Source organism: Bubalus bubalis, chromosome 9, assembly GCF_019923935.1.
Source record: "Bubalus bubalis isolate 160015118507 breed Murrah chromosome 9, NDDB_SH_1, whole genome shotgun sequence".
NCBI classification, from domain to species: domain Eukaryota; kingdom Metazoa; phylum Chordata; class Mammalia; order Artiodactyla; family Bovidae; genus Bubalus; species Bubalus bubalis.
This window is the reverse complement of record NC_059165.1, coordinates 89,926,007-89,945,408: the sequence shown is the minus strand read 5'-3', so window position 1 is coordinate 89,945,408 and position 19,402 is coordinate 89,926,007. Positions and strand designations below refer to the sequence as shown.

Genomic DNA, 19,402 nt, shown 5'->3' with positions numbered 1-19,402 from the left:
GCAGGGCTGCTGTCTTCGGCCTTCAGCCACCCACTTACCTCCACCCTTCCCTGGTGGCTCAGATGGTAAAGAATCTGCCCGCGATGTGGGAGACCTCGGTTCAACCCCTAGGTAGGGAAGACCCCTTGGAGAAGGGCATGGCAACCCACTCCAGTATTCTTGCCTGGAGAATCCCTATGGACAGAGGAGTCTAGAAGAGGGTCTCCCATGGGGTCACACAGTTGTACCCCATGACAGCTGGGCAACTAAGCACAGCACCCCCACCCACTGCGGGGTCTTTGCCTTCTGACTTCCTCAGACCCCACCTCTGCTCTGGCCAGAAGGCCCACCAGCAGAGCTCCCTCCTCAGCAAGACACCATGAGGGCTGAGGATACCCACAGCCAAACACCCACCCCTTCCTTCCCCTTCCCCCCTGGGAAAGCCCCACTCAGGCCCTGCCCTGCTCCACTTCTGAAGGCCCAGTAAACAGCTTCAGCCTGGAACCAGGCCACTCCAGCCTGCCTCAGTCACCCCAGGGAAGGGCTCTGGGGAAAGGGGAGTGGCAGGCAGGGTGGGGCGGGCTACCACCTGCCCAGGGGTGGCAGGAAGATGAGGTATGGAGGTACCCAGCTGGAGCTCTGGGTTGAGCTGGCTGTGGCCAGAGTGACACCAGGCCCTTACTTGGCTCAAGACTCTTGCTTGTGCACCTCCCTCAGGCCCTGGCAAGCCCAAGGCCCCTATTCCCTTGGCCTCAGAGCCCATCAACACCATCGAGCCAACACAGGTCTTAAGAGGGATAATCACTTTTATTTGGATTTCTGAGAGCAATAGAATGGTAGATTAATACCTATCTTTCCAAGTTAAGAGAACTAAGACTGTTCCAAAAAGACTTTCAAATAAGAAACTCCTCAAAGTACAAGGATAATCTGAATCATCTTAAACCAGCAATAAAAAAGTAAAATATAAACTTTTATTTAGAATTAAAGCAAATACTTCAGTATCACAAACACAATTATTAAACTTCAAGAAATACACGGCTAATTTGGAGTGAGCGTTTATTTGCACAATTACAACATGCGGACAAACCAGCAGGTGAGCAGGCTGACGCTGGTCAGCGCAGTTGATCACACCACCCGCACCAGGCACGGCGCAAAGCACACACGCAAGGGACTGCAATTGAGGCCCCTGAGTGGCCCCAGGGTCGTCACACTACTCCTCCTCACCCGAGGACTCTCTCTCAAACGTGTAGGCCATGAAGCAAGCGTCGGGTCTCTTGGGGACAAGGGGATGCCCCGGTCTCACAATCTCAAAGCCCAAAAAGCTGAAGGTACGGAGCAAGGCGGCTGCAAAAGACACACAGAAGAGATACAATTAAGTCAGAACTCCTGTCCACACTCAGGGCCCAGGGTCTGGAGACCAAGGCCCGAGTCCTGGACTCCATGGGCTCCACCCTCCTTGCCTGGCCTCCCCACTCCTCTCACCCCTGGAGAATCTGAGGAAGGCAGTCAACCTACCTCGATCATCGCGGTTCTTGTGGAAGCAAATGAAGACGTGGTCAACATGGAGCTGCTCTTCAGCAAACTCAAGAAGAACTGCGAAGCTGAAGTTCCAGCATCAGGAGCTGCCTGCCCACACCCCTACCGGGGCCCCAGCCTGATTCTTCCACATCTGTCTGAACACCAATCTCTCCCAGGTCTAATCCAGGGTCACCTCCAGCACTGCTGACACTGGAGCCAGATCACTCAAGGGGACATTCCTAGACGCCGTGGGGTGGCCCTGGCCCCATCTACCTGAGGCCAGCAGTAACACCCCCTCCCCTCACCCCTTGGGTGCTAACTGCTGGTCCACTGGTTCCCAGAACATGAACCACCCGTCCGTCCCCTGGCTCAGGCCTCCCTCCTCCTCGCACACAGGCCGGCCCTCACCTGTCTTTGCTCCCCTCGGGCAGAGCGCCGCCCGGGATCTCGACGTAGAGGCAGCTGTTGCTCAGCACCGCTCTCCAGTTAATATGTTTGGCCTCTGTGAGCCTGGACTGGACATTAAAAATCCTCGTCTTGTTATTAGACGTTAGTTCCTCTGTTACATTCAGCCGATTATCCTGCAGGGGAAAAAATTCACATTCAACCATAACACCAACCTTCACAGGTTGGGGATCTTTCCCTTGGCTACCCTGACAACCCAGAAAAGCACCAAAATGACCTTTCACACACCCCCACCACCCAGTGCTGATGTTGGCTATGGAGGCCTCTGAGCAGCAGCAGCTCTGCCCAAGACCACAGAGAGCCCCAGGCTAAGGTGCTATCAGGAGCTGCCTGGGCAGTGGCTCGCACCTTTGTTCCTTCTATCTTGAGCTCAGAGCACTGGGTAAAACCAGGAAGAGAGCTCCCAGCACATGACAAGTGCACAAATGATTGCCGTCTGCTGAGAGGCAGGCGCTCTGGGTCTGACCACATTCCCCCCAGCTCAGGTCCCCAGGAGTCCAGAGGGAGGAGCATACTTACAGAGTAAAATAAATTAGCTGAAAGATTGTGATCCCTCTGACTATTCCCTCGCCCACCTGGGATCTTCAGGGGTGGGTGAGGGACATCAGGAGCACCACCGAGGCCCTGGACCCAGGTTACTACAGCAGTTGATGGAGACCCTGGAACTGGAGGAGACAGCAGGTGAGCAGCACTGGAAGGAGACCCCGCGGCCTTTGCCAACAGGGCCTGGGGTCCCAATACGGCCAAACTGAAGGTCAAGGCCTTCCAGAGCCCAAGTCCACCAGGGACCTTGCCTCCCTTTTCCAAGGGCGATGTTCACACTGAGCGCAAAAATCAACATCCGACGGCGGGGCAGCTAAACAATCACAGAAACAAGTGGCCACTCAAACCAGACGCCTCAGGTGATACGCTGCTTAAAGACCCACCTGTTCCCGGGGTCGGGGGCGCTTTTGCCCTTTAACCATCTGACGACTGGCACGAAGTGCCGCCCCACCCAATCCTGCGTCAAGTTCTACTTCCCATTTCTAAGCCCAGCGCTCCAGCTTCCCCTTTCCCCCTGTGCGGTCTGTAGCCGACCTGAAGCTCCAGCAAGCTTTTCTTAGGGATCTGACCTGTCCGTCCGCAGAAGCTGTCCCTGCGGCGGTCCCTTCACTTGCCTGGAGACGTGGAGCCCGATCAGTGCCCCCGCCGGTGCTGCGAGGCCCGGCCCGCGGAGACGCCCTCCCGCGCGCTCCCCGCGGCCTCCGGTTGCGTCATCTCGGCAAAGGGCCCTCGGCCCCGGGGGAGATTTTCACAATCGCGCAGCCGGCAATGCCAGCAGCCATTTGCTGAGCAGCGTAAACAAGCCCCAAAGTCGCCTCCATTTTCCTCGGCTCCCATCCGGGGTCCCCTTCATCAAAGAGCTCGCGCTCCACGCCGAGCGCGGCCCCCCTGGACCCCCGTCCCTAGCCACGACCACTCCTGGCACAGCAGTCCTCCGGGGGAAGGGCAATCCGGCATTCACCCTGATAAGGGCCCCGGGCGCCGTCTACGTGGCGCTGTCCGACTCCGCGCGTCCTCGGGGCTATAAAGAGATTGCCAGGGCGGCCGCCGTCCCGTGGGAAAGGCTACTCCGCTGGGCTTGTCCGCCCGCAAACTCCACATTCCCCGGATCCGTGGGCCTGACCTCGCCCCTCAAGCCTAGCCGCCCCGCAAACCCGACCCTCGCGCCTCTAAAAAGGGCCGTGAACTCTGGTGTCCCCCAAACCCAACCAGGGACCCTGGAAGCTTCCCCCAATCCAAACGGAAACCGCCGTGTTTCCCCCCGCCCCACACCTCAATTCGACCAGGTACCCTGGAAGCCCCTCAATCCAATCAGAGGCCCCTCCGCCCGCTTCTGGCCCGCCCCGCCCCCACCCCGCCCCCGGTACGACTGTGGCCTCGACAAAGGGGCGGACCTCGCGCTCCCCGGACTTCCGCGGCGCCCCGAGGCCTGCCCCCTGCGGGCCTGCGCGGCGCCGCTTCTGGAAGCTTCGGGCGGGGGCGGGGCGCTTACCTCTCGCTGCTGCGGCCTCCGCGGCTGTGCAGGCTAAGGAGCGGCATGGTGCAGGTGGCGTGGACGGTGGCGCTGGGTTTATCCCCTTCCTTCTCTCTGGCGAAGCAGTGGCTGTTGAGGATCCGCTGCAGGGAGGATTTCACCATCCGGCCGCTGGGGTCCGAAACCAGCAAAACCTCCGCTGCGCTTCTCCGCGCCGCCGCCGCTGCTCGCCGTTCGCAAAATGGCGCCGCCGTCGCCGCCCACCTTTATAGACAACGCGCTCAGGCCACGCCCCCACGCCGCGGGAACGCGGCCGCACGAGGGTGCGGAGCCACCGGGAAACCCAGGCGTGCCCGCCCCTCTCGGCGTCTGATTGGCAAGCGGCGAGGTACACGCGTTGGAGCGGCGCCTTGGATTGGAAGAATGCTTCGGGTCCCGCCCCGTTCCGTTGCCAAGCTCTGCGGACGCGCGGAGGGGGCGGGGCCGCCGTGGCGTCGGGAACGCGCGGCGCGCGCACTTCGCCCCGCCCCCACCACAGCCGGGCCTATCGACCACGGCACACCTCTGCGCTGGCTTTTGGGGTGGAGGTGGGGGTGGGGTCGGAATCTTACGGGGGCCACATCTCCACCGTGGTTCACGTCGCCCTAGTCAGGGTCCCTTCTCCTGGAGCCGGCTCTGGGCGACAAAGGCCACGGATATTTGGAGGAGGCGTCCTAGCGCCCCGTCCCCTTATAGGAAAGAATAATTTTTGGTAACCTGATATTTATCGATCTTAATAATGATTTTCTGGATCCGATCTGTCACATGGTGAAACAATTTACAGTTAAAAAAGAACTTTAAATGGTAAAGATAATATTCAAATTTAGTAAAATATTTCATATACCATCTGGGCTTCAGCAAAAATGCTTTTCCTTGAGGATAAAATCACAGAGATATTTCATGTATGATTTAAATTTTGCCCCAAGCAAAAATATTCTTCTTTCAGGCCCCACTTTGTTTCATGTTTTTATGTTTTAAGCACAAATAAAGTCTCCAAAGAGTTACACGGAATGAAGTAGCTACTTTCTTCTTTGTCTTTACAATCCCTGCCTCTCAGTTTTATCTCATTTTTACTTCCAATCTACAGTACTGTGTCCATTGGGGTTACAGACACAAACTTTCCACAAAGGGACCTTGAAATATTACAAAACTGATAGAAATTTACTCTCCAAAGCATGTGGCTGAGTCCCTATGTGTTTTCAAATTCCCTTTTCTGTTGAATGAAGAATTTATTATTTACTTACACAGCATTTGTAATACAAACATCTAATTTTCAGCATCGCTATGTACAATTATTAAGACTCAACAGAGGAGTTGCCCTGGCAGTTCAGTGCTTGAGGCTTCACCTTCCAATGCACAGGGTACAGGTTCCATTCCCCGGTCTTGTAGCTAAGAGCCCACGTGTCTCAGGGCCAAAAAACCAACACAAAGAACAGAAGCAATGTTAAGATAAACTCAATAAAGACTTTAAAAAGTGGTCCACATCAAAAATTACTTAGGACTTCCCTGGTGGTCCAGTGGTTAAGAATTCACCTGCCAACGCAGAGGACATGGGTTTGACCCCTGGTCAGGAAAGATTCCACATGCCACAGGGCAACTAAGCCCATGTGTTACAACTACTGAGCCCACACTCCAAAACTACTGAAGCCTGTGCACCCTAGAGCCTGTGCTCCGAAACAAAAGAAGCCACCACAATGAGAAGTCTGTGCACCTCAACTAGAGAGTAGTCTCTGGCTTGCCTAATCTTTTAAAAGCCTGCTTGCAGCAATGAAGACCTAGTGCAGCCAAAAATAAATAAATAAATTCTTTTAAAATCTTTTTTTTTAAAAAAAAAGAAAAACTCAACAAAGACTGTAATAATAACAAGTGTTAGGTCAACTGAAGAAATTTCTCAGGGGAAGAATATTTAATCGATGATATTGTTTAGAATTGTCGCATGGTGCAGACAAAAAGCAGATGAATTTGTACTTAACTTTCTAATTGCTTTCAATGTTTCTTTTATTTCCAGGGTTTGCTCTCATCCATCTTAGTTCAGTTCAGTCACTCAGTCATGCCCTACTCTTTGCAACCCCACGGACTGCAGCACACCAGACTTCCCTGTCCATAACCAACTCCTGGAGCTTGCTCAAACTCATGTCCATCGAGTCAGTGATTGAGTCATCGATGTAACTATCTCCCTGTCTGTTGTGTAACTATCTCCCTGTCTGTTGTTGTCTTCTCCTTCTGCCTTCAATCTTTCCCAGCATCAGGGTCTTTTCCGGTGAGTCAGTTCTTAGTATCAGGTGGCCAAAGTATTGGAGCTTCAGCTTCAGCATCAGTCCTTCCAATGAATATTCAAGGTTGATTTCCTTTAGGATTGATTAGTTTGATCTCCGTGCAGTCCACTTCAGTTCAGTCGCTCAGTTGTGTCCGACTCTTTGCAACTCCATGAATTGCAGCAGGAGAAGGAAATGGCAACCCACTCCAGTGTTCTTGCCTGGAGAATCCCAGGGATGGCAGAGCCTGGTGGGTTGCCGTCTATGGGGTCGCACAGAGTCAGACACGACTGAAGCGATTTAGCAGCAGCAGTAGCAGCAGCTGCAGGCCTCCCTGTCCATCACCAACTCCCTGAGTTCACTCACACTCACGTCCATCTAGTCAGTGATGCCATCCAGCCATCTCATCCTCTGTCATCCCCTTCTCCTCCTACCCCCAATCCCTCCCAGCATCACAGTCTTTTCCAATGAGTCAACTCTTCGCTTGAGGTGGCCAAAGTACTGGAGTTTCAACTTTAGCATCATTCCTTCCAAAGAACACCCAGGACTGATCTTCTTCAGAATGGACTGGTTGGATCTCCTTGCAGTCCAAGGGACTCTCAAGAGTCTTCTCCAACACCACAGTTCAAAAGCATCAATTCTTTGGCGCTCAGCCTTCTTCACAGTCCAACTCTCACATCCATCCATACTACTGGAAAAGCCATAGCCTTGACTAGATGGACCTTTGTTGGCAAAGTAATGTCTCTTCTTTTTAATATGCTATCTAGGTTGGTCATAGCTTTTCTTCCAAGGATCAAGCATCTTTTGATTTCATGGCTATAGTCACCATCTGCAGTGATTTGGGAGCCCCCCAAAAATAAAGTCTCTCACTTTTCCATTGTTTCCCCATCTATATGCCATGAAGTGATGGGACTGGATGTCATGATCTTTATTTCTTGAATGTTGAGTTTTAAGCCAACATCGAAAAAGCAAGAGAGTTCCAGAAAAACGCTTAAGGGTCCTCACTATTTGTGGGGCCAGTATGTCATTATTTAAACTGTTTTCTTTAAAAAAAAAAATGTTATTTATTTATGGCTGCACTGGGTCTTCATTGCTACCAAGGGCTTTCTCTAGTTGCCATGCTCAGGCTTCTCATTTATGGTGGCTTCTCTTGTTGCCAAGACAAGCTCTAGGGTATGCAGGTTCAGTTGTTGCAGCTCATGGGCTTAGTTGCCCTGCACCATGTGGGATCTTCCCAGACCAGGGATTGAACTGGTGTCCCCTGCATTGGCAGGCAGATTCTTAACCACTAGACCACCAGGGAAGCCCTAGGCTCTGATTTCTTGAGGCTAGAAGAGCCTCTGGGTTTCCAAATCTGGGTCTTTGCCACATGGCAACTCTCTCGTGTGTTACACAAATGAGCGATTCTGGGCTGAGAATGCCAGGATCCAGAACTGCCCATGGCCAGCTGCTGGTCAGTGGGTTGAGCTGTGTTTACCCCCCATGACTGAGGGCAGACAGCGACCAGGCTCCGAGCTGAGCCCCCAGCATACAGAACCTGGTCAGGGAGGTGTCTCCAAGAAGTTCTCACCTGCCGGGCCAGGGTCTAGGGGGTGTCATCCAGGTCTCTGCAGTCCACAAGGAGCCAGCAGGAGCCTCTGGACTCAAAACTTGGGGCAGGAGGTTCCTTCCTCAGTGGCTGGCCCCAAGCCCTTGCAGGCCAAAGCACGCTTTAATTTGGAATCACCGTGGATGGAAAGGGGCAAAAATACAGCCTGTTTGGGTTTCCCAGGTGGTGCTAGTGGTAAAAGAATCCGCCTGCAATGCAGGTGATTCGAGATGAAGTTTCGATCCCTGGGTCAGGAAGATTCCCTGGAGGAGAAAATGGCAGCCCACTCTAGTATTCTGGCCTGGAGAATCCCATAGATAGAGGAACCTCATGAACTACAGTCCATGGAGTCACAGAGTCAGACATGACAGAGCGACTGAGCACACGCTGGTAAAAAACAAGCGAAAAACTGTAGCAGCTTGGAGAAAAGCAGGGGTGGAGGAAAACACGGGTGCTTCTAGGGTTAGGGTGGGATGTGTCTGGGAAAGTGGCCGTGGGGGATCCGGCTGTCAGAGAGCCCCCAACTCCGGGCAGAGATGTGAGCAGTGTCCTGTCATCCTGGTGGGGAGAGCGCACCCCGGTTCTGGAGGCAGCTCCCTCAGCCTGCTGTGGGGGAGGTGGCAGTGATGTACAAGATGAGACCTCTGTTCTATCACCGTGGGTGCCCGTCAAGGGCACCAAGGCACCTGCCACTAAGATGGTAAACACGGAACAGGACCAAACTCTCCTCCAGAGTCTTCCAGCACCAGAAACTTTGCTTGCTGTCACATCTCCCTCGTGAAACTCAGTTAGGGTTGGGTTTTCTATGATTATTATCACTTTAGTTTTGTCTGAGCTGGGTCTTTCTTGCTGCATGCAGGCTTTTCTTTAGTTGCAGCAAGCGGGGGCTACTCCCTAGTTGTGGTGCTCAGGCTTCTCACTGTGGTGAGTTCTCTTGTTGCAGAGCACGGGTCCTAGAGCACAGGCTTTAGGAGTTGTGATACATGGCTTTAGTTGCTCCTCAGCATGTGGAAACTTCCTGGACCAGGGACCGAATCTGTGTCCCCTGCATCAGTAGGCAGATTCTTAGGCACTGCACCACCAAGGAAGTCCCAGGGTGGAGTTCTTGAGGGAGAAATGAATTCCCACTCTCCACTTTCGGGGCATCCTGGGGACTGGGGGCCGTGGAGCAGCCTCCCAGGCCCCACCCACTGGATGCCAGGAGTGACAGTCACCAGCATGACAATCACAGGAGTCCCCCGACTCATCCAGTCTTCCCCCACTGCCACTTTCTCCTTTCTTCATGTAATCTGGGGACACCCAGAAGGGGAAGGGAAGGAGTGACAATGTAGGTTTAGCAGACGCAAGCTACATATTAGCTTAATGTATTATTTATTTATTTATTTGGCTTTATCCGGTCTTAGTTGTGGCATGCAAGATCTTTCTTCAAGGCTCACAGACTCTCTGCTTGTGGTGAGCAGGCTTAGTTGCCCCAAGGCATGTGGGATTTTAGTTCCCTGAGCAGCAATCAAACCCACATCTCCTATGTTGCCAAGTGAATTCTTAACCACTGAACTACCAGGGAAGTCCCTATATATTATACATAGATTGGATATAAACAACAGGGTCCTACTATATAGCACAGGAAACTATATTCAATGTCCTATGATAAGCCATAATGGAAAAGAATATGAAAAAAGAGGGCTTCCCTGGTGGCTCAGTGGTAAAGAATCCGCCTTCCAATGCAGGGGACATGGGTTTGATCCCTGGTCCAGGAAGATCCCACATGTGGAGGAAAGCTAAGCCCGGGCACCACAACTACTGAGCCTGTGCTCTAGAGCCCGTGCTCAGCAACAAGAGAAGCCACCATAATGAGAAGGTCACGCACCGAGTAACTAGAGAGTAGCCTCCGCTCACCACAACTAGAGAAAGACCCTGCACAGCAACAAAGACCCAGCACAACCAAAAATAAATACATATATACAGTGGGAAAAGAAGAATATGAAAAAGAATGTACATATAAGTATAACAGAGTCAATTTGCTGTAGAGAGGAAATTAACACAACATTGTAAATCAACTATGTGTGTGTGCCTGCTAAGTCGCTTCAGTCATGTCTGACTTTGCGATGCTATGGACTGTAGACCTCTGGGGTCCTCTAATTCAACAAAATAAAATTAAAACAATTTTTAAAAAGGATAAAAAAAGAAAAAACAAGAAATCAGAGGGGTGGTGCCTCACTGGGGGTAGGGAGTCTGTGAGAGGTGAAGGCCCTTGGACTGCAGGGAGAAAAAGAGGGGCATCAGTGAGGGCTTCCTGAAGGTGGTGAGAGCAGAGCTGCTAGGAACAGAAAGGAGAAGACATGGATGACGGAGGGCCCATGCCCAGGGTCCCACTAGAATCAGTATGGTGAGTCCAGTGGTTAGGATTCCACACTCACTAGCACCGGTCAACCACCACTCGGGGAACTAAGATCCCAAAAGCTGCATGGTGTGGCCAAAAAATTTAAAAAGTAAAATGGGTAAGGGGCTTCCCTGGTGGCTCTATGGTAAAGAATCCGCCTGCAATGCAGGAGACCGGCATTGGATCCCTGGGTCAGGAAGATCGCCTCTCCCCCACCCCCCCACCCCCAACCCCAGAGAAGGAAAAGGCAGCCCACTCCGGTATTCTTGTCTGGGAAATCCCATAAATTGAGGAACCTGGCAGGCCCCAGACTATACGATCGAAGAGAGTCAGACACGACCGAGCAACTAAACAACAAGATGGGTAAATGGACAAAGCAAACACAGCAAATACGACTTGTATAGATAGCCTCTGGACAGTGGCAGTAAGGGCCTTCCCTCTAAAGTTCCCTCCGTTTGAAAACTTTCTTCATCACGTGCTGAAAAGTCAACAGAAAGGAAGCTAAACTCTTTTCTCCTCGTTCAGTGGCCTTTTCAAGCCCCGCCCTCTCTCCTGAGCTTACGCTCCACACAGAACCATTCAGAGTCCTCTGGACTCTTGAACAAACAGCCAAAAAAGGGAAGTAAACAAAAAACAACCACGTTTCCCTACACCTCGCACAGGCCTGGGCAAGAACCAGGCCTTGGCCTGAAGAGGCCGGATTTGGCCACAAATCCGCACACACGCATGTCTGTCACTGGTGATAAAACACAACGCACCCTGACATGCCCCTGGCATTATGCCAGCTCCATAAAAACACCCTCACCAGGGACTGGAGGGGCGATGGCAGAGATGAGCAGGCTTATCTGAGACTCTGGGCTACTCTTTATCTCATTTATATAATATAATTACATATAGTTGAAGTATAGTTAATTTAGCATGTTGTGTTAATTTCAAGTGTATAGCAAAGTGAATCAGTTTTACACACACACAGGCACATACTTATATATATTCTTTTTCAGATTATTTTCCCATACAGGTTATTACAGGATATTGAATATAGCTCCCTATGCTATACAGTGAAGGGTGAAGTAGAAGTCACTCAGTCATGACTGACTCTTTGTGACTCCATGCACTATAGCCCGCTAGGCTCCTCTGTCCATGGGATTCTCCAGGCAAGAATACTGAAGTGGGTAGCCATACCCTTCTCCAGGGGATCTTCTGGACCCAGGGATTGAACCTGGGTCTCCTATATTGCAGGCAGATTCTTTACCATGTGAGCCATCAGAGAAGTCCTGTGCTATACAATAGTTCCCTGTTATTTATCTGTCTTGGGATTTCCAGTTATTTATTTATTTACTTTTGGCTGCACTGAGTCTTTGTTGCTGTGTTGGGCTTCCTCTGGTTGTGGTGAGCAGGGGCTACGGTGCTCAGTCTTCTCATTTCAACGCTTCTCATGCTGCAGAGTATGGGCTCTAGAGCACACGGGTTTCAGTAGTTGTGGCTCCCAGGCTCTGGAGGGCAGGCTCAGTGGTTGTGGCACAGGGGCTTAGTTGCTCTAAGGCATATGGAATCGTCTCGGACCAGGGATCGAGCCCATGCCCCCTGCATTGTCAGGCAGATTCCTGTCCCCTGTACCACCAGGGAAGCTCAGAGTTTCCAGTTTTGTGGTGATTACACAAAGGATGTCTTGGTCCTCAGTGTATACATATTTGTGGCATTCTAGATAATTTTCTTAGGATCATTTCCTAGAAGTGGCATTTCTAGGGCAACAAACAGCTGTTACCTAAGACCTTCTAGAAATGCTGTAAGAATTTATTCTCCCACTAACAGCAGAGGCCAAGGCCTGCTTTGCCACAGCCTCACTGATAGGAAGTATTATCATAAAAAAAGGTCTTGCAACACTTGTTGCCTTGATCTGCATGCGAATGCTGGCATGTGGGATTGGAAAGTCTCCTCCTGGGGGAGATTTTCTTTCTGCTGTGTTTATGTTAGTCAGGAAGACTGGGGTCTGGTGCAGAAACAAAATGGCGTAAGGCAGGAGGGGCTCAGGACTTCCTGGTGGTCCAGCAGTTAAGACTGTTGGCTTCCACTGTAGGTGGCATGGGTTCCATCCCTAGCCTGGGGAGCTAAGATCCCTCATGCTGAGAGGTGCAGCCAAGAAAAACAAAAAAAATCAATATAAATAAGTAAATAATTTAAAAACTTTTTTTCTTTAAAAAAGCAGGAAGGGCTCACCACAGCAAGACGCCATGTCACACCCACTAAGCTGACTGTTATCAAAAAGATGGAAAATGGCAAGTGGCAGGGAGGATGCAGAGAAACTGGAACCTTGCGCATGGCTGCTGCGAAGGACGTAAAATGGTGTAAAATGGTGTGGCTGCTGTGGTAAAGTCTGGATGGCTGAACACAGAATCACCATATGACCTGGGTGCATCTGGAAAAGAGCTGAGCACGGGGACTGGAAGAGATGTTTGCACCCCTGTGTTCACAGCAGCTTGATGCATGCCAACCAAAAGATGGAGACACCCCAAGTGTCCATGGATGGATGATGGATGAACACAATGAGGTCCATCCACTCAGTGGAATATTACTTAGCCTTAAAAAGGAAGGAGATTCTGACTACATGGATGAACTTTGAGGACATGATGCTCAGTATTCCTGTGAAAAGAAGAGAAGCAAAAAGCAAAGGAGAAAAGGAAAGATACAAGCATCTGAATGCAGAGTTCCAAAGAATAGCAAGAAGAGATAAGAAAGCCTTCCTCAGTGATCAATGCAAAGAAATAAAGGAAAACAACAGAATGGGAAAGACTAGAGATCTCTTCAAGAAAATGAGAGATACCAATGGGACACATTTCATTCAAAGATCAGCTCAATAAAGGACAGAAATGGTATGGACCTAACAGAAGCAGAAGATATAAAGAGGTGGCAAGAATACACAGAAGAACTGTACAAAAAAGATCTTCACGACCCAGATAATCATGATGGTGTGATCACTGACCTAGAGCCAGACATCCTGGAATGTGAAGTCAAGTGGGCCTTAGAAAGCATCACTACGAACAAAGCTAGTGGAGGTGATGGAATTCCAGTTGAGCTATTTCAAACCCTGAAAGATGACGCTGTGAAAGTGCTGCACTCAATATGCCAGCAAATTTGGAAGACTCAGCAATGGCCACAGGACTGGAAAAGGTCAGTTTTCATTCCAATCCCAAAGAAAGGCAATGCCAAAGAATGCTCAAACTACCACACAATTGCGCTTGTCTCACATGCTAGTAAAGTAATGCTCAAAATTCTCCAAGCCAGGCTTCAGCAATACGTGAACCGTGAACTTCCTGATGTTCAAGCTGGTTTTAGAAAAGGCAGAGAAACCAGAGATTAAATTGCTAACATCCACTGGATCATGGAAAAAGCAAGAGAGTTCCAGAAAAACATTTATTTCTGCTTTATTGACTATGCCAAAGCCTTTGACTGTGTGGATCACAATAAACTGTGGAAAATTCTCCAAGAGATGGGAATACCAGACCACCTGACCTGCCTCTTGAGAAATCTGTATGCAGGTCAGGAAGCAACAGTTAGAACTGGACATGGAACAACAGACTGGTTCCAAATAGGAAAAGGAGTACGTCAAGGCTGTATATTGTCGCCCTGCTTATTTAACTTATATGCAGAGTACATCATGAGAAACGCTGGGCTGGAAGAAGCACAAGCTGGAATCAAGATTGCCAGGGGAAATCTCAATAACCTCAGATATGCAGATGACACCACCCTTATGGCAGAAAGTGAAAAGGAACTAAAAAGCCTCTTGATGAAAGTGAAAGTGGAGAGTGAAAAAGTTGGCTTAAAGCTCAACATTCAGAAAATGAAGATCATGGCATCCGGTCCCATCACTTCATGGGAAATAGATGGGGAAACAGTGGAAACAGTGTCAGACTTTATTTTTTTGGGCTCCAAAATCACTGCAGATGGTGACTGCAGCCATGAAATTAAAAGATGCTTACTCCTTGGAAGGAAAGTTATGACCAATCTAGATAGCATATTCAAAAGCAGAGACATTACTTTGCCAACAAAAGTCCGTCTAGTCAAGGCTATGGTTTTTCCTGTGGTCATGTATGGATGTGAGAGTTGGATTGTGAAGAAGGCTGAGTGCCGAAGAATTGATGCTTTTGAACTGTGGTGTTGGAGAAGACTCTTGAGAGTCCCTTGGACTGCAAGGAGATCCAACCAGTCCATTCTGAAGGAGATCAGCCCTGGGATTTCTTTGGAAGGAATGATGCTGAAGCTGAAACTCCAGTACTTTGGCCACCTGATGCGAAGAGTTGACTCATTGGAAAAGACTGTGATGCTGGAAGGGATTGGGGGCAGGAGGAGAAGGGGATGACAGAGGATGAGATGGCTGGATGGCATCACTGACTCGATGGACGTGAGTGTGAGTGAACTCCGGGAGTTGGTAATGGACAGGGAAGCCTGGCGTGCTGTGATTCATGGGGTTGTGAAGAGTCGGACACGACTGAGCGACTGAACTGAACTGAAGAGAAGCCAGATACAGAAGAACACACACTGTCTGATCCCACTCACGAGAGGTCCTAGAGGAGTCAGATCCACAGAGACAGGAAGTATACGGTGGGGCCAGGGGCTGGGGGGAGGAGATGGGGAAAGTAGTAGTAGTGAAAGTCTTAATTGCTCAGTTGTGTCCGACTCTTTGCAACCCTATGGACTGTACCCTGCCAGGTTCCTCTGTCCATGGGATTTTCCAGGCAAGGATACTAGAGTGGGTAGCCATTCCCTTCTCCAGGGGATCTTCTTGACCTAGGGATTGAACCCAGGTAGCCTGCATTGAAGGTGGATTCTTTCCCTGTCTGAGCCATCAGAGAAGCCCCAGGGATGAGGAATCAGAGTTTCATGGGGACAGAGTTTCAGTTTGGGAAGGTGAGAAAGTTCTGGAGATGATGGTGGGGATGGTTGCAGGACAATGTGAATGTACTTAATGCCACTGAGCTGTGGACTTAGAAATGGTCAAGACAGCAGATTTATTGTATGCGTATTTTACAATAGAAATATTTAATGACATCCCACACCCACAATCCAGGTGTATTTCTTCCTCTGGCCTGATGACCTTCTGGGCCCCACACGGGGTGCTGCTCCCTGGAGTGATCCAAGCACCCCACCCTCTTGGATTTCACTGTGACCCTGGAAGAAATCAGGCAGCAGCTTACGGCCCCAGCCTGGACATGATCCCAGAATGGACAGGATGGTAAATTTCACAGGATATGTATTTTCCCACAATGAAAAGTTTCAAAGGAATATTTAGGAACTGGTGCTGAAAGGTGCACAGCCACTCTGGGGACTGTCTTTGCGTCCTTCTACAAGCCTAAAATTATTTCAAAGTAAGATGTTAAAAATGAACCCACTCTGTGTCTGTGGATCGGCCTGTTCTGCACATTTCCCATGGGTGGAATCACACCCTGTGTGTCCTTCTGTGTCTGCTTCTCTCACTGAGCATCGTGTTCTCAGGGTTGGTGCATGTGGTAGCGAGTGTCAGGGTTTCTCCCATTTTCGTGGCTGAGTGATGCTCCAGTGTGTGGAGGGACACCTGTGTCTATCTCCTCATTAATCTATCGAAGGATGCTTGTGTCATTTGTATCTTTTGGCTTTTGTGAGTCGCGCTGCTCTGGACGTACGTTTACAAATATCTGTTCTAGTCCTTGCTTTCTATTCCTTCGGGTGTACACGTAGGAGTGGAACCATGTCATATGGTGACGCTATGTTTAGCTTTTTGAGGAACTGCCAAGCCATAATATACTCTTAAAAGAAAAAAAAAAATGTAGGTTCCGAAATAAGATATTCAGATGTTCACTAATGATGCCAGTCTTGTGAAAATAAATCTGTAAATAATATTGAAATGTGAGGTTGCAAAAACATCCGAGGAAAGAACCCTCGAATATTAAACAATGTCCGTTTTTGAATAAGAGCAGGTGGGTGTTTTAAACATTGTGCTCTTTGAACTTGTCTATGTTTCTAAACGTCCGGTTTCGCCTGCTTCGGCGAGGCATAGAAATAGGAGGTGCTTTTGAAGGAGGTGGGAGGGGCGGGAGGGTGCCAGCCTCCACCCTGAAGGTCTCCTAGTACCTCCTGGGGGTGGGAGGGGGGCTTACGTGTTCAGGACTTTCACTGGTGTTGATTCACTGACAAAATCCACTTCCCATTTCTTCTCAGGGATCCTGAAGTGGTTCACAATTTCCAGCTGCAAACAGCTGGCTGCAGGTTTTAGAATGTACCTTTGAAGGCTGAGCCCCCCTGCCCCCCCAGCACAGGGCAGCTGGTTTCTCTACATCATCAAATGGGGTGGGGGTTGTGGATAGTCAGGGACTGAATTTTTCACAGCTGCTCCAACAGATGTCTGCATACTGGTGGGCTTCAATCAGCAATAATTTGTTCTCTTTAAAAAAAAAAAAGTGCTCAGTCGCTCAGTCGTGTTGTGTCCAACTTTTTGCAACTCCATAGACTGTAGCCCACCAGTCTCCTCTGTTCATGGAATTCTCCAGGCAAGAATACTGGAGTCGGTTGCCATTCCCTTCAGACCATAAAGAAGGCTGAGCACAGAAGGCTGGTGCTTTCAAACTGTGATGCTGGAGAAGACTCTTGAGAGTCCCTTGGACAGCAGGGAGATCAATCCAGTCAATCCTGAAGGAAATCAACCCTGAATATTCATTGAAAGAACTGATGTTGAAGCTGAAGTTTCAGTACTTTGGCCGCCTGATGCGAAGAGCCGACTCACTGGAAAAGACTCTGATTCTGGGAAAGATTGAGAAGAGAAGGGGGCAACAGAGGATGACATGGTTGGATAACATCACTGACTCAATGGACATGAGTTTGACCAAACTCCAGGAGATGGTGAAGGAAAGGGAAGCCTGGCGTGCCGCAGTCCATGGGATCGCAGAGTCAGATGCAACTGAGCTACTGAACAACAGCTCCTGCACTGTAAGCAGCTTCTTGACTGCTGAGCCACCAGGGAAGCCCCCATACTACAACTGATCTTAGCTATTTTTGTTTGTTTATTTGATTGGTCTTAGCTGCGGCACTCAGGATCTTTAGTTGCAGCATGTGAACTCTTAGTTGTGGCATGTGCGATCTAGGTCCCCGACCAGGGATTGAACCCAGGTCCCCTGCATTGGGAACATGGAGTCTTAGCCACTGGGCCAGGGAAGTCCCAAGAGCTGTTTCCATGGGTGACTCCTATGATGGCCCATGTGTGCTAAAAGTACATTATGTGGACAAACCAACAAGGCTGTTTATATTGTCTCATGTGTTTTGACAGTTTAAATTAAACAAGGTCTCTCCCCTAGCACTGCTGACATGGGGACTGAGTCATTCTCTACAGGGGTTCGTCCTGAGCACTGTGAGAGGCTCAGCAGCATTCCTGCCCCATCCACTCAATGCCAGGAGCCCCCACCCCAGTGGTGCCACTCACAGTTGTGGCCTGGTGGCCCCTTGGGGCAGAATCCCCACCCACAGCTGAGAACCACAGACCGACCTTATAGACATCATGTCCTTTCACAAATTTCAAAATATGTAGCTCAGGGAGAGTATTCCAAGTTTCCTTAGTGCTTCTGCAATAAGCCTGTGACTTTTTTTTTACTACCTTAAAAATTCATTGATTTGGCTGCACCAGGTCTTAGTTGCAGCAGGCAGGATCTTTGATCATCGTGGTGGCATATGAGCTCTCAGTTGTGGCACGCAGGATCTAGTTCCCTGACCAGGAATCGAACCTGGGCCCCTGCGTTGGGAGCACGGAGTCTTAGCCACTGGACCACCAGGGAAGTCCCCAAAATCCAGTTTCTTAAGTTGGTTTCACCTTTTTGGCCCCAATGTCAAAAGCACCAAGGTGGAAAAACTCTGCCATAGAAAATGCAGGCTGACCTGTAATAACAGAAGGTAGATCAGGGGTTGTCTGGGGCCCAGAGGCAGGGAGAGAGGGAAGGAGAGGTCACAGAAGGGCTCGAGGGAACTTTTGAGAGTAATAGGAATAGTCACTGTTTGATTGTGCTCACACTTTCACAGAGCATGTTTTGGTTGTTTAGATGCTAAGTTACATCTGACTCTCTGTGACCCCCTCACCATGGACTCTAGCTGGCCAGGCTCCTCTGTCCATGGAACTTCCCAGGCAAGAAAACTGGAGTGGTCTGCCATTTCCTTTTCCAGGGGATCTTCCCAACCCAGGGATTGAACCCACGTCTCCTGCATTGGCAGTTGGATTCTTTATTGCTGAGCCACCAAGGAAGCCCTTCACAGGGTATATTTACATAAAAACTTATCAGATTCTGGAATTTAGAGCTGTGCATTTTAATGTGTATATGTCAGTTATACCTCAATAAAGCTGTTTTTTTTTTTAATGAAGTCCCCATGATATCTACTCCCTTTCCTGCTGAATTTTTCTCCACAAAGTTTATCATCTTCTAACACTGAAGTTTTTTTACCTCCTCATTGTGTTTATAATCAGTATCGACCATCTCTCCTATCCTGATCTCAAGTTCTATGATCTAGAGATCTTTGTCTTTTTGTTTGCTATATGAAGAGGTGCTTCATAAATGTTTGTTAAGATGGTAAAGATTAAAGAATAATTTTGACCACAGCCTATTTTTTATGCTCAAGCTGGATTTAGAAAAGGCAGAGGAACCAGAGATTACATTGCCAACATCCATTGAATCATAGAAAAAGCAAGAGAATTACAGAAAAACATCTACTTCTGCTTCATTGACTATGCTAAAGCCTTTGACTGTTGAATCACAACCAACTGGGGAAAATTCTTAAACACATGGGAATACCAGTCCACCTTACCTGCCTCCTGAGAAACCTGTATGCAGGTCAAGAAGCAATAGTAAGAACTGGACATGGAACAATGGACTGCTTCCAAATTGGGAAAGGAGTAGGTCAAGGCTGTATATTGTCACCCTGCTTATTTAACTTATATGCAGAGTACATCATGCAAAATGCCGAGCTGGATGAAGCACAAACTGAAATCAAGATTGCCAAGAGAGATATCAATAACCTTAGATATGCAGATGATACCACCCTTATGGTAGAAAGTGAAGAGGAACTAAAGAGCCTCTTGATGAAGGTGAAAGAGCGTGAAAAAGCTGGCTTAAAAAAACGAAGATCCTGGCATCCAGTCCCATCACTTCATG

At 49.4% G+C, this 19,402-nt stretch overlaps 1 protein-coding gene and 1 non-coding gene across 2 annotated transcripts; both read right to left on the bottom strand.

Moving 5' to 3' along the window:
• Positions 1–767: 767 nt before the first annotated feature.
• On the bottom strand, positions 768–4,217 carry OAZ1 (ornithine decarboxylase antizyme 1). Its single transcript, NM_001291384.1, is given in 5 exon segments — positions 768–1,323; positions 1,495–1,580; positions 1,906–2,078; positions 2,482–2,627; positions 3,998–4,217. Coding segments are annotated over 5 exon segments (684 nt in total). The 5' UTR covers positions 4,144–4,217; the 3' UTR covers positions 768–1,189.
• Positions 4,218–17,965: 13,748 nt separating this feature from the next.
• On the bottom strand, positions 17,966–18,037 carry TRNAG-CCC. The gene has a single exon. It is a non-coding gene; the product is annotated as a tRNA-Gly (tRNA).
• Positions 18,038–19,402: the final 1,365 nt, after the last annotated feature.